Source organism: Triturus cristatus, chromosome 2_2 (genome assembly GCF_964204655.1).
Source record: "Triturus cristatus chromosome 2_2, aTriCri1.1, whole genome shotgun sequence".
Classification (NCBI taxonomy): Eukaryota; Metazoa; Chordata; class Amphibia; order Caudata; family Salamandridae; genus Triturus; species Triturus cristatus.
In genome coordinates, this window is record NC_140582.1 from 990,998,898 (window position 1) to 991,013,084 (window position 14,187).

General features: G+C 46.7%; 1 protein-coding gene across 1 annotated transcript in view; it reads left to right on the forward strand.

Moving 5' to 3' along the window:
* Positions 1-510: 510 nt before the first annotated feature.
* SLC2A9 (solute carrier family 2 member 9) overlaps positions 511-14,187 on the forward strand; it is a 2,222,556-nt gene continuing 2,208,879 nt past the window's right edge. The window contains exon 1 of the mRNA XM_085642418.1: positions 511-635. Within this exon, the coding sequence (XP_085498544.1) occupies positions 588-635 (48 nt within the window). The 5' untranslated portion in view covers positions 511-587. The remainder of the gene's footprint in view (positions 636-14,187) is intronic.

Consider the following 14,187-nt stretch of genomic DNA (forward strand, 5'->3'; position numbering starts at 1 on the left):
AGCACTTTGCATGACCACCAGTTACATCACACAAGGTCACATTTGGTTTTCAGGCACGAGAGAGATTTAGGACTAGAGGCACAAAGATCAGAATAACAATTTCCTAATTGCAATTCACAAACATTTGCAATTTGGAAATCGCTTCCTAAAGTATGAAACTCATGAGTTTCATTAGCTATCCGTAGTGGGTCGCAAATTGCCGTAAGCCCAATCCTCTCACCTAAATTGTTATGATGAGCGGAGGCAAGTTAGTGAACATGTTGCATAATGTAAGGTGTTTGCAATAACTGTAGTGAGTCTGTCACTTCAATTTCTTGAAGTAAGTATTAAGAGAACACACAGACTTGAGATCCAGGTACATATTAAATAGAAAGCTAGCAGTTCTTTCATGTTAATTAATGGGTGTGTTGTTCATTTAACAATCTAAGCAGGCCAATTTTTAAGAACGCCCAACCGATTGTCATGACACGCCTATACCTCACTGGTTGGACTGGTAAAAGAAAACAGTGTTCATTCATTACAGGACTCTGCGAGTATTGCTGTGTCTCTTCTGATTTCGTGGCACCAATGAACACCCTTTGCAAATTATGAACAATTTTGCAAAAGCTGCCATTTTCCGATGCAAAATCGTGCAGGTAAGGAACTCTCTTTTTTAACCTATACAAATAATGAATTTGGGGTTGCAGAACCACAGCACTGCTTTATCCATCCACATTTCCCCGTTGACCATATTGCAGATCTGCCTAATTAGTATGCAAGAGATTTCAACTTCTGTTCCAAAATCCAGATGATTTGTAATTGTAATTCTTCTCTGTTTTCATGACTTTTCAAAATGCTGCACCCCGCATTTGTCTCAATACTATTTTCCTTTTTTGAAGAAAAAAAAAAACTTAGTTATTGAGTTTTCATTTCAAGCATGAATTGCAAGTAAGGATTAGCATAAATATTGTAATACCGAGCCAGACTGCAATTTACAAAACACGTGCTAAAAAGGAGAGCAGTTCAGAATAACCAATTAGGTTCACAGCGTTCAAAGGGGCAGAAGGAACGCATGATAAACAGTATACAAATGATCTTGCGTGATAAGTCCTGTGCCAGTTTCAATCTGGCTATTCAGTTAAATGCGAAAATCAAACACTATCATAAGAGAAACAAGGAACATCCTGACCTGTAAAGCAACTCAAAACACCGTGGGGTACAGGGGAGTCGGGGCTCCCATCCACTCCTCATCAGGAGGATGAGCTCCTTGGAGAACGCTCTTGCAGGTCAAACCAATGCTTCAGGAACAAGCATTGGCAAAGCCGATAGGTCTTGCCTATATGAGAGCTTTTGGCTTTGACAATGTCTTTTAGCCATGTTGTATAGCAGAATGGCAACAACCAACACAGACAACAAGAGAGTGGAAATGAGCAAGCAACGTGCACAATGGGAGGAAGCGACGACAGGAGAAGAAGAAAGGAAAAAATATTACGTCCATCACACCATGAGCTGCAGAAGGACACCAATCAAAATCAAGCAAGCAATCAGTGCTGGTTCCAAGGTCATCAGAAGAGGAGAAAGTGAAACAAGCACAAGCCTGGCAATTAGGAAACAGCAAATAACAGTGCCAATAAATAGTAAACAATGGGCATGTCTCAAGCCCTTTTTAGAAAATAAAATGTATCACAAATGACAGAACACGTGCTGCCATAGGCTAGACCTAAAAAGTATTGCAATGGGCCTCAAACAGTGCTTGGAAGTACATGTCCCAGAACCAACCACTATTGCAAACTAGTCCACTTTCAGTGTTGCTAAAGGTGCTGAATCTTCTCCCAAGCTGTCTAGCCACAATCTAATCTCACTCAGACACCAGGAACTGAATCATTTAAATGTTTGCACTATACAACAATCATATGTAGCAAGCAAAACTACAGATGCATAAAGTCTTGAAAAATTGCAAATACTCTTACAGAAAGGAAGATGAAATAAAACATGTGGATTTAAAACAGGGATTGCATCTCTGATATGGATTACATTAAAAGTTTTTTACATTAATTGTTGAGCAATTGATCAGTCCTTTGTTTCCTCCTGTACAGCAAACTCTGAACTCAGTATGAAACAACAGCTCAACGCTGTCTCCTCATACTGCTTCCACACTCCTTGCATGCACTGCAGAATTTTCAAATGGCTCCCCATCAGCACCAGAAAAACAGTGACGCAGGCCCTCATCACCAGCCGTCTTGACTACGACATTGCACTCTATTCAGGCACCACAAGTGAACTCATGAGAAGACTACAGACGATACAGAAAGCAGCTGCCAGACTGATCCTCAACCTGCCCATAAGGACCCACATCACCTAGCACCTGAGAGACCTTCACTGGCTCCCCATCCAGAAGAAATGCCAGTGAACCTACTGACCCACACCTACAAAGCCCTCCATGACCAAGGACCTGCATATATGACCCACCACCTGAACTTCTACCAACCATCCAAAAAACCTCCACTCCACTCACCTCAGCCTCGCACAGACGCTGCACATCCGCAGCTGCCACTCTGAAGGATGCTCCTTCTCCCACCTCGCCGGCAAGTTTTGGAACACCCCCCCTCCAACTCAAAACATCACCCTCTCTCACAGACTTCAGGAAGAAACTCAAGACCTGTTTATTCGACTGAAACCCGCAGCCCATCACCTGGATACCCTCATGGGTGATAAGCCACGCTATACAAGTGCCGTATGATTAATTGTTTGATTGATCAGTTGTTTTGTCAGTAACATTAAGGGCATGAATGTAGAGACCCATAGGGACCTGTTTCAAAGTCAATTTTTAATAACTGCTACATCTGAGAACCTGCAGGACGAGGTTCTCTTAAAACTCAGAAGCTGGGTGTAGAACTGTCTGACATCTTTTGGGCTTAATACTACAGACAAATACATAAACAATAACAAGAGGTGAAAGAAAATTAAAATACCAATACTGGAAAAAACAGTCTGGTTAAAATATACACACATAAAGAGAGCACGGACAAGAAAAGTATGATTAAAAAAATTGAGGAAACTAGGATGGAAGCACAGTGTGCCAATTAAAAAAAAAAGACCACAATAAACAGAAGGGAAAACCAACACTGGTGAAAGATGGCACAAGACGAGAAGTATGTGTGAGGATGTAACAGCAAACAGGAGAAAGTGCAATATCACACTGTTGTGGCCATTGAAGCAATACCGTAGTCTGTATTTATCTAACACTCCAACAAATCCATGGCTGAAGGATGCTGAACCAAAGCCATTTATCATATCACTTTTGTGAAGTATTATTTCACAAAAGCCCAGCAGACACAAGCTTAAATCCTAGCAGGGCTAAATCAACCATTCGTCTTTCCAAACTGAGTTCCATCAAATAGGGTAAGTTTATCATCTGTCCTTTACAATGCATCGAAATGGCAAAATTGTGTTATGATATTTTGCATTGCAAAAATTCTGTTATCTCTACTTCAAAGCACGAATCTACTGATGCACAGTAAAGATTGGACCTGGATAGAAAATCGGCCCTCACTCACAGCAATTTCACAGATGCTGCACTAGAACGAAAACGGAATAGATGTAAATTCTCATGCCCTGACTAAATTATACATTGTAATACCTTAATTGCGACAAGGTACTTAACGCTGCGTGAAAAGGAAACAAACTACGCAACTGCAGCCTCAAGCAACTGCACTATCATTACAGCTTTATCCCTATCATCTATTGTGCAGTTCTCGCTGTTAATAGTCATCATAGTGAATTGTTTGCAGTCACCAAGCTAACCCGAAAGGGAGTGACACTGTGATAGAGACCAGCATAAAACCAGCCACGATTTTCTCCTCAGTGAGACTTTCTAAATGCTTTTTACTTTTACAAACATGTGAAAATAAATGTTTTCTTATTAGGAAAGTTGCTCCACCAGGCACCCACTGGTTCCAGACATCTGAGCTGTGACATTACTCCTTTTATGTTGCTTCTTTGGTGAACTTGTGACTGGTAAGAAAACACCACAAAATGCCAGGTTCAGCTACCTGTTTTCTTGAAAACAAGAACTGGGACGTACCGGAGAATTATTTTAGAACCCCTTTTGTAATAAATCTCCTTTAGATCAACAAGAAGGCCTTCTCATGGTCTTTCCAAATATTACTGTGAACACTGTTAAAGACATTCTAAATACAGTAAAATCAGGGTCTCCCTTAGACCCAGCTGCTCTCCATATATTTCGTCAGGGATCACAATGCATTGCTCCCGCGTTAACAGAGCCGTTAAATCTTTCTCGCTCTAAAGGACAGGTTCCCTATAAGTGGAAGCCACTCTTAAAGAAACTTAACCTTGACCCCATACCCCCCTCTCTTTCTGAGAAACTACAGGCCGATTTCCTTGCTACCTGGAGTCTCCAAGCTCTTAGAGAGACATATAAACAAAAACTTTCTGCCTTCCTCGAATTTAAGGATGTTCTCCATCAAACCCAAATGGGTTTTCAGCCACAACACAGAACAGAAACAGTGTTTCTAGCGGTGGTTGAGGAACTGTTAGAATTCCCAGGATCCCTGGTTGGCTGAGGCAGGTACCGTAGGCCAAACAGGATCCCTCGAGTCGCAACGTTCGGGAAAAGACAGGTCGCCTCTACAGATAGCCCCCACTCCCACCCCCTTGGTAGCTTGGAATGAGCAGCCAGGATTATCTTCAAGGCCAATGTGTAAAGTATTTGCAATTACGCTCACAGCAATCTAATGATGACACCACTAATAGACTCCACACGAGTTTCATAGAAAAACAAGTATATGTTTATAAAAAGATATACGATGCGACCACACAATACTAAACCAACATACACGTCGGGGTAAAGCACATAAAGTCTCATTGATTAATACTGTATACGCTCAGAATACCTTTCACAGTTAAATAATGACTACAACTTTGCACTAAGAGCCTAAGCCTAGAAGTACTATACAAATTTGTTGTGGATAAGGATAGGGTTATCCCGCTATCAGTGCGCAAATCTATCCTAAATTAAAAATCATGGGGCACCTCAATGACTAGGACCGAGAGCAGTGTAGTACTAATACGGACTTTGATGCTCCCCGACTGGAGCTGACAATATATTGATTGAGCTCAGTAGCAGGTGATAAACCTTCTTGTAAGAATGACAGACGAGAATTGTTATTTTCAAAACTTCACATCAAGAATTAATAGGCAGATTACAGAAAAATGGCATGAGTAAATTTAGCAGCAACGCATGCAAATTATAAATACAAAGCACTTGGTATAATTCGAAGTGAAATCCGGCATAGATTGGTGAAGGAAGGTACGATGCTTCTAGCATGGTTACTCCCACTTTTTGCCTGGCGTCAGTGTGTTTTTGACTCAGGTTGCTCAGATCCTGCCAATCAGGACCCCAGCATCTGTGATTTGTCCCCTAAATTGGTTCTAGTAAGTACTTTTGTACACAATTGGCTACTGGTGTACCCTTGTAACTCCCTAGTTAATGTTACTAAGGTATCCAGGGCATAGGTACACCAGGGGCCTCCCATATAGTGGAGATTAGTCTTTACGGGATGTCTAGCTATATAGTGGCTGCACTGCACCCGGTCATGTTTGGTATCGATTCCAGTGTTGGAAGTATGATCCCATGTACTGGGGGACTCCTTAGGGGACCCCCCTGTACTCCCAGTAACATTGTTCCAGGGTCTGCATGCAAGCAAGTGCTGCTGCTGACCACAGACATGATTCTTCCCTCCTGCTGCTGAGCCATGCTCGATCAGGTGATGCTAGAACAGGGAGGTGTGACCACCAACCAGACAGCACTTAGTGTAGTGGGCTGAGGCGCTTGCCAGCACCAACAGATTGGTTTGAAGGGCACATTTGGTGCCCTTCTTGCATACTCCAGTTTGAACCAGTTCAGGGAGCCATTGGCTCCCGCTCTGCCGTGAAACTGGACAACAGACATCTTCCCCTCTGTCCAGCCCCTTCTCTGAGAGGGACCTCCGAGTTGTTCCAACCCTTTCCTTAGAGCACTTAGGGCTTACCTGTGGGTTGGTCCTTAGATTAGTCTTGAGACAAGTCTCAAACTTGAAACTACCTCGCTTTTTTCTTTTCTGGACACTTGGACTTTGTTGTACTTAGACTGGAACCGAGACTGGACCAAGGAAGACTCCTGCTGCTCCTGGTCTCGCTGCTCTTCAAGTCTTCTTCGTTGCCTGTATCTGTGCTTCTACCAGGTTCTTCAACAGATCTGTGGGCATCAATGACACCTGAAAAAATCTCTCTTGGAGTGAAGAAGGTACTCCCCTGCATATGCAGGCACCGCAACAATGCTTACCGGTCAGCTGTTCCTGTCGTCCTACGGACTTCCTGAGGCTCAGCAACGCAGGTGCTGGTTCTGCAACTCCCCTGAGGCCTGACCTGTCCTGTCTGCAATTTTGAGGCCAGAGGGGTGCAGAAAGAAGCAAGCGGTACAGAATGAAACAACAGAAGTACAGAAAGAAGGAACAGAGGTACAGAAAGTGTGAAGAGGGGTGCAGAAAGACAGTAAAGGGGTGCAGAAAGATGAAAGATGGAGAGGTGTGGCTCACTGGTTAGAGGCGGCAGACCCGTAAGCAGAGGATGGCCTGGGACCAGGGTTCGATTCCCGACGCGGCAGGGTCGTGGACCAGGGTCAGCGGGCTCGATAATTCTCGCCTCGGTGCCTACTCCAGTCAGGGACCACACTCGGCAACTCTGGGCATTAGCTTGCCTCATCTTCACAACGGCCCCCCCAGACCGCCGGGGATGCTTGGTCGCACCTTAGAGATACCCATTAGGGACCATCTCTCAGGGTGAGCCAGGACGGGTTCCCCAGCAGTCGAAGCGCGGAGATACTCCTCCGGGAGTCGATTCTAGCGCTATATAAACCCACAATTAAATTAAAAAGAGGCAAGAGTGGTGCAGAAAGAAGCAAGCAGTACAGAAAGAAACAAAAGAAGTGCAGAAAGAAGGAACTGAGTACAGAAAGTGTCAAGAGGGGTGCAAAAAGAAGAAAGAGGGGTACGAAAGAGGCATGAGGGATGCAGAAAAAGCAGAAGAGGTGTAGAAAGAAGCAACAGAGGTGAAGAAAGAGGGAAGAGGGTTGGAGAAAGAGGCAGGAGAAGTGCAGAAAGAAGCAACACAGATGCAGAAAGGGAGAAGAGAGGTAGAGAAAGAGGTGCAAGAGGTGCAGAAAGAAGCAACAGAGGTACAGAAAAGTGTAGAAAGAAGCAACATAGGTGCAGAAAGAGGTGAGATAGGTACAGAAAGAGGCAAGAGAAGTGCAGAAAGAAGCAACAGTGATGAGGAAAGGGGGAAGAGGGGTGGAGACAGAGGCAAGATGGGATGAATAAAAAAGCAAGAGAGGTGCAGAAAGAAACAAAAGCGGTGCAGAAAAAGGCAAGAGGGGTGCAGAAAGAGGGAATAGTGGTGCAGAAAGAGACACAAGGGGTGCAGAAAGAACCAACAGAGGTACATAAAGAACCAACAGAGGTGCAGAAAGATGCAAGAGGGTTTCAAAAAGAGGGAAGGGGTGCAGAAAGAGGCACGTGGGGTGCAGAAAGAAGCAAGAGATGTGCAGAAAGAAGCAAGAGATGTGCAGAATGAAGGAACACAGGTGCAGAAAGAAGCAAAAGGGGTGCAGAAAGAGGGAAGAGGGATGGAGAATGAGGCAAGAGAGGTGCAGAAAGAAACAAAAGAAGTGCAAAAAGAAGGAACAGAGGTGCAGAAAGAAGCAACTGAGGTGCAGAAAGAGCAAAGAGGGGTGGAAAATTTGACAAGAGAAGTGCAGGAAGAAGCAGCAGAGATGAGGAAAGGGGGAGAGGGGTGGAGAAAGAGGCAAGAGGGGTGCAGAAAGAAGCAACAGGGATGAAGAAAGAAACAAAAGAAGTGCAGAAAGAAGGAACAGAGGTGGAGAAAGAGGCAGGAGGGGTGCAGAAGGAGGGAAGACGGGTGCAGAAAGAGGCACAAGGGGTGCAAAAGAAGCAGGAGAGGTATAGAAAGAAGCAACAGAAGTGTAGAAAGAAGCAACAGAGGTGCAGAAAGAGGGGAGAGTGGTGGAGAAAGAGGCATGAGAAGTGCAGAAAGATGCAAGAGAGCTGCCGAAAGGGGGAAGTAGGTAGAGAAAGAGGCAAGAGGGGTGCAGAAAGAAGCAACACAGGTGTATAGAGAAACAAAAGAAGTGCAGAAAGAAGGAACAGAGGTGCAGAAAGGGGCAAAAGGGGTGCAGAAAGAAGCCAGAGAGTATATTATTATTATTATTATTATTAAAGAGCTTATAGAGCGCTCAGTAACGCCATCTCGGCGTGTCCCCGCGCTAGAGCTACCAGCAATCGCCGCAAGAGCCTGTGACCTACACAGGGTATAGATGTGTTTTAAGCTTGGACCTGAACAGTGCTTCACTGCTCTCCAGTCTCAGAGCAGGAGGAAGTTTGTTCCAGTGTAGAGCTGCTTGGCACGCAAAGGATCGTCCACCCATTCTTGCCTTCCTAATTCTGGGTACTGTCAGCAGCCCGGCACCCTCCGACCGAAGGGTCCTTGTTGGTTCATAGCGACTGACTAGATCCCTAAGGTAGGCGGGCGACCTGCCCCAGACAATACGGTGACAGATGAGGAGGCACTTGAACCACACACGTTTCTTCACAGGCAGCCAGTGAAGTGCATCCAGTGCCATTTGCGAGTTAGCCCTCCTAGGTCTTCTTAGCACCAATCTAGCGGCGGAATTCTGGATAACTTGCAGGCGACCCAGGCAGCCCTCGGTGGCCCCTAGGAACAATACGTTACCATAGTCCATCCGAGAGGTCACCAGTGCCTGCGTCAGTGTCCTTCTGGCCGCTATGGGTAGGAGGTCCAAGGTTTTGTTTAGAGTCTTTAATACTCCAAAACATTTGCCCACAAGACGCCTTATGTGGCCATCATAGGAGAGAGAGGAATTCATCCAGACTCCTAGATTCTTAGCCTCATCACAAGGTATGGGGGTAGGGCCAAGGCATGTAGGCCACCACTCGGCTGACCAGTTTTCGCTTTTTCCCCCCACCACCAACACCTCAGTCTTAGAGCCATTGAGTTTTAGGCAGTGGGAGTCCATCCACTCAGCTAGTGCCTGCATACAGGACTTAAAGTTGGTGGGGGTGTTGGCGGTGTCCTGTGATAGGGAAATCAGCAGCTGGGTGTCGTCGGCGTAAGACACCAATTCTACCCCAAATGATTGTACAACCTTCGCCAGGGAGGCCATATAGAGATTAAAAAGAGTAGGGCTCAATGCTGAGCCCTGAGGCACTCCCTGATCTAGTGGCATCTCGACCGAGCGACATGTCCCTTGCTGTACCTGGAAACATCTATCAGTGAGAAACGACTGTAACCAGTACAGCGCAGGACCCACGACCCCAGCTTCGCTCAGACATCGTAGCAGGATGGAATGCGCTACGGTGTCAAAAGCCGCGCTGAGGTCGAGCATGATCAGGGCCATAGTATGTCCTGCATCTGCACCAGCTCTTAGAGTCTCAGAGGCCCGTAGGAGAGCTGTCTCCGTGGAGTAGCCCGCCCTAAAACCGGATTGTGAGGGATGTAGTAAGTTCCCTCTCTCCAGGTGCTCAGTAAGCTGAGCATTGACCACCTTCTCAGCCACTTTCGCCACATACGGCAATAAGGAGATAGGTCTGAGGTTTTCCAGCACTTCCATGCTTACATTCGGTTTTTTCCTTATTGGCAGTACTATGGCCTTCTTCCACTCCTCAGGGACTCGTTGCGTGGAAAAGGAGGTCTGTAAGACATGTCTAATGTATGGTTCCAGGGCAGCCAGGCCCTCTGTGATGACCCAGGCCGGTGCCGGGTCGTTAGGGGAACCGGACTTCACACTGCCACAGATCTTTATTAGCCTGTCAGCGGCGGGTACCTCGAAAGTTTGCAACGAGGCGTCAAGGGCCACAGGCGAGCAGCCTGCTGTAAAATCTATGCCCTTATCTGGTTGTTGGGTGAAGGAGGCATAAATAGCTTTAACTTTGTTGGAAAAAAAGTTTGCAACTCTATTGCATCCCTCCACAGTGGCCCTAAGGGGGGTGTTAGAGCTGGAGACTAAGGATATTTCTTTGTATATTTTGAACAGTTCGCGTGAGGAGCTCTCGGCCGCTTCAATGCGTGTCTGGAAATATTTAGCTTTAGCTCTACGCACCGCATGCTGGTAGTTTTTGTGTGCTAGGCTATAACTGTTTTTACCTTGTTCGCTCGGGTTCCTTCTCCAGCTTCTTTCAAGTTTTTTACAATTGGACTTGATTTGCTGGAGTTCTGGAGTGAACCATGGGGCAGTACGTTGTCTGCCTTCCCTTGCTTTACCCTTACTCATGGGGGCAATCTCATCCAGGGTTGCAGTCACAAGCTGATTAAATTCATTATTCGCCTGATCACTGTCCATAGCATGCGGAAGTTGCGCTTTCTGGATGGCGCATATGAAGTTTTCTTGAGAGTATTGTCTCCACTTCCGTCTCATAATATTTCCCACCCCATTCTCAATGGCTCTAACTGGTTGGTAAAAACATTGGAAAGGGACCAAGAAGTGGTCTGTCCAAGGGAGCTGACACGGTGTAAGTGCCTTTATCAAGTCCCAGCTTGCGAAGATAGGGTCCAAACAATGACCCCTCTGATGTGTAGCTGCAACACTTATCAAGTCCAGCTGCAGTTCTTGTAGGACTAGACGGACGCCCGCTGCCTCCTTTTGTAGGGGATCCTCTAGATGTAAGTTCAGATCACCCAACACCAACACTTTGTTGTGTTTGATCGCAAATTGAGTAGCCCCTTCCAGTAAACTACTTCGGAAGTTGCCCAGAGAGCCAGGAGGTCTGTAAATTAGGATGCCCGTAATTGCCTCGTGTTGGGTCAGTTTGATGTTAAATTCACCAGCTTCGCAGTTGTCAATTTTTACTGGTTTTAAAACACACTCAAAAGGCTGTTTGACAATGATGGCAATGCCACCTCCCCTTCCCTTATCTCGATCAAGTCTATGGAGGGTATAACCTGGCGGAATGGTATCCACTATATCTGGATCCGAATGTTCTCCTAACCAGGTTTCAGTTAAAAATAGTATATGCAGGTCCTCATCTAGTAAGAGATCCCACAGCTGAAGGGAATGTTTAGTGAAGGATCTACAATTTAAGAGCCCCCCTTTAGCAATAATCGCATCAGGGTCAGGGACGGCAGGCGATAGACACCTCCCTCTGAATGTACAATGAAGACATGGTCCCAGGTCAAGTGGCTCCATCAAGTGACGACAGCTCGTGAATGGAGCGGGGCAAAGGTCTCGCAGCCTCTTACTTGTGTAGGACTGCCCGCGGCACGTCCGAGATGTAGGGGTCTGGGCCCCTGGCCACGGTCGGCCGCGGACGGGCGCAGACGGGCTTGGCTTAGGCGCGGCTTCGGCGCGCGACCGGCGCGCCCGCTGCGCCAGCCCGCTGCGCCGTCTGAACCCTACACACATATTATAGGTGATGAGGAGGGTGGGAGGCCGGCGCGACTAGAGCGCAGCCCCTGCCCACACCCAAGATGGCGCCCGCCGCCGCCTCAACCGGGAGTAAAAAACGGCTGGGCGAGGCTGTCAGCAAAGAGAATAGCGTGTGTAGGGGTGTCAGAGTACCTCACAACAATTCCCACTTAATACTAGGAAATAAAAACCCGCCTTAGAGTAAAAGTGCATCAATCACAAACACGATCTTAAAATCACAATTAAAATCGCTGGAAGGGCAAAGACTCAATGCTGCTCTGTAGTAGCTCGCAGCCCTAGTCCTCCCTCTAGGGAGAGCTCTAACAGGCAGCGAGCAGCTGACCGAACCCTACTAAATAATCTGGGAGGGCGGGAGGCCGGCGCGACTAGAGCGCAGCCCCTGCCCTCACCCAAGATGGCGCCCGCCGCCGCCTCAACCGGGAGTAAAAAACGGCTGGGCGAGGCTGTCAGCAAAGAGAATAGCGTGTGTAGGGGTGTCAGAGTACCTCACAACAATTCCCACTTAATACTAGGAAATAAAAACCCCCCTTAGAGTAAAAGTGCATCAATCACAAACACGATCTTAAAATCACAATTAAAATCGCTGGAAGGGCAAAGACTCAATGCTGCTCTGTAGTAGCTCGCAGCCCTAGTCCTCCCTCTAGGGAGAGCTCTAACAGGCAGCGAGCAGCTGACCGAACCCTACTAAATAATCTGGGAGGGCGGGAGGCCGGCGCGACTAGAGCGCAGCCCCTGCCCACACCCAAGATGGCGCCCGCCGCCGCCTCAACCGGGAGTAAAAAACGGCTGGGCGAGGCTGTCAGCAAAGAGAATAGCGTGTGTAGGGGTGTCAGAGTACCTCACAACAATTCCCACTTAATACTAGGAAATAAAAACCCCCCTTAGAGTAAAAGTGCATCAATCACAAACACGATCTTAAAATCACAATTAAAATCGCTGGAAGGGCAAAGACTCAATGCTGCTCTGTAGTAGCTCGCAGCCCTAGTCCTCCCTCTAGGGAGAGCTCTAACAGGCAGCGAGCAGCTGACCGAACCCTACTAAATAATCTGGGAGGGCGGGAGGGTGGTGCGACTAGAGCGCAGCCCCTGCCCACACCCAAGATGGCGCCCGCCGCCGCCTCAACCGGGAGTAAAAAACGGCTGGGCGAGGCTGTCAGCAAAGAGAATAGCGTGTGTAGGGGTGTCAGAGTACCTCACAACAATTCCCACTTAATACTAGGAAATAAAAACCCCCCTTAGAGTAAAAGTGCATCAATCACAAACACGATCTTAAAATCACAATTAAAATCGCTGGAAGGGCAAAGACTCAATGCTGCTCTGTAGTAGCTCGCAGCCCTAGTCCTCCCTCTAGGGAGAGCTCTAACAGGCAGCGAGCAGCTGACCGAACCCTACTAAATAATCTGGGAGGGCGGGAGGCCGGCGCGACTAGAGCGCAGCCCCTGCCCTCACCCAAGATGGCGCCCGCCGCCGCCTCAACCGGGAGTAAAAAACGGCTGGGCGAGGCTGTCAGCAAAGAGAATAGCGTGTGTAGGGGTGTCAGAGTACCTCACAACAATTCCCACTTAATACTAGGAAATAAAAACCCCCCTTAGAGTAAAAGTGCATCAATCACAAACACGATCTTAAAATCACAATTAAAATCGCTGGAAGGGCAAAGACTCAATGCTGCTCTGCTTATCACTTGCATACAGCCTTTGTCCATCCTCTCTACCCACTAATATATGCTACACTACTGTCTTGCCCTCTGCATAACACTAACAAGTACATAATGCCATATTCCTTCCTATATAATACAAACGTGCAGATAGCTCCATTCTCTGAACTTTAATAAAGGCTAGTGAGTGTCAGATCAATATTTCTTCTCTGTGTTCACTTACATGTGCATAAAGCCACTCTACTAGTCTGCATAGGATTAACTTGTGCATAAACTCTCACCCATCCACATAAAAAACACACACAGATCTTCCTACATCAAACATATTACTTTCACACTAACACACATGCAAATCACTTAGAAACTTAACACTGAACAATGTCTCTACTAACCACACAAATCAAACACCAAGAAAATAACACATACTATCAAATGATGGTTCCTGATTGGGATGCATGGAATGTCCTTTAATGTGGTGGAAGAGAGCTTCCAGATAGGAAATGTGCTCCAATGCCATGGTAATAGTGATTGGAGCTATACAAATGCAAAATTACATAACATAACTGTGTTCTTTTTGCGCTAATATTGATTCTTGTCTCACTTCCTGGTCTTTGTGGAGAGGGGTTGTAAATAGCTGCTCACGCCTTTTTGTACTTCTCTGGTACGCAGTCCACCTGGATACTTTCTTGCTGGACAGAGTGGCATTGCAGACAAAGGGCAGGTCTAGAAGGTGGCCTGGCCAGGAAATATGTAAGGAGAACTGAATTAAATCGGTTCCTATGAAGGATACCTGGAATACATATCTTCTGTATGTGAAATCAGTATAAATATGCAAGTCCATTACCTATTATTGTTGGTTGTTGTGGTCTCTCCCAACCAAGGAGGGGGTACTATGCAGAACACTCAGCATTTCTACACAGCCAGAGGTTGGTGTCACACTGACAGTCAGCTCCTCAGAGGCGAGGGAACATCGCCTGGATCCCGATCTGACAGAGTAATTATTGGACTGGCCTCAGTGCCATGACATTCTGCCTGGG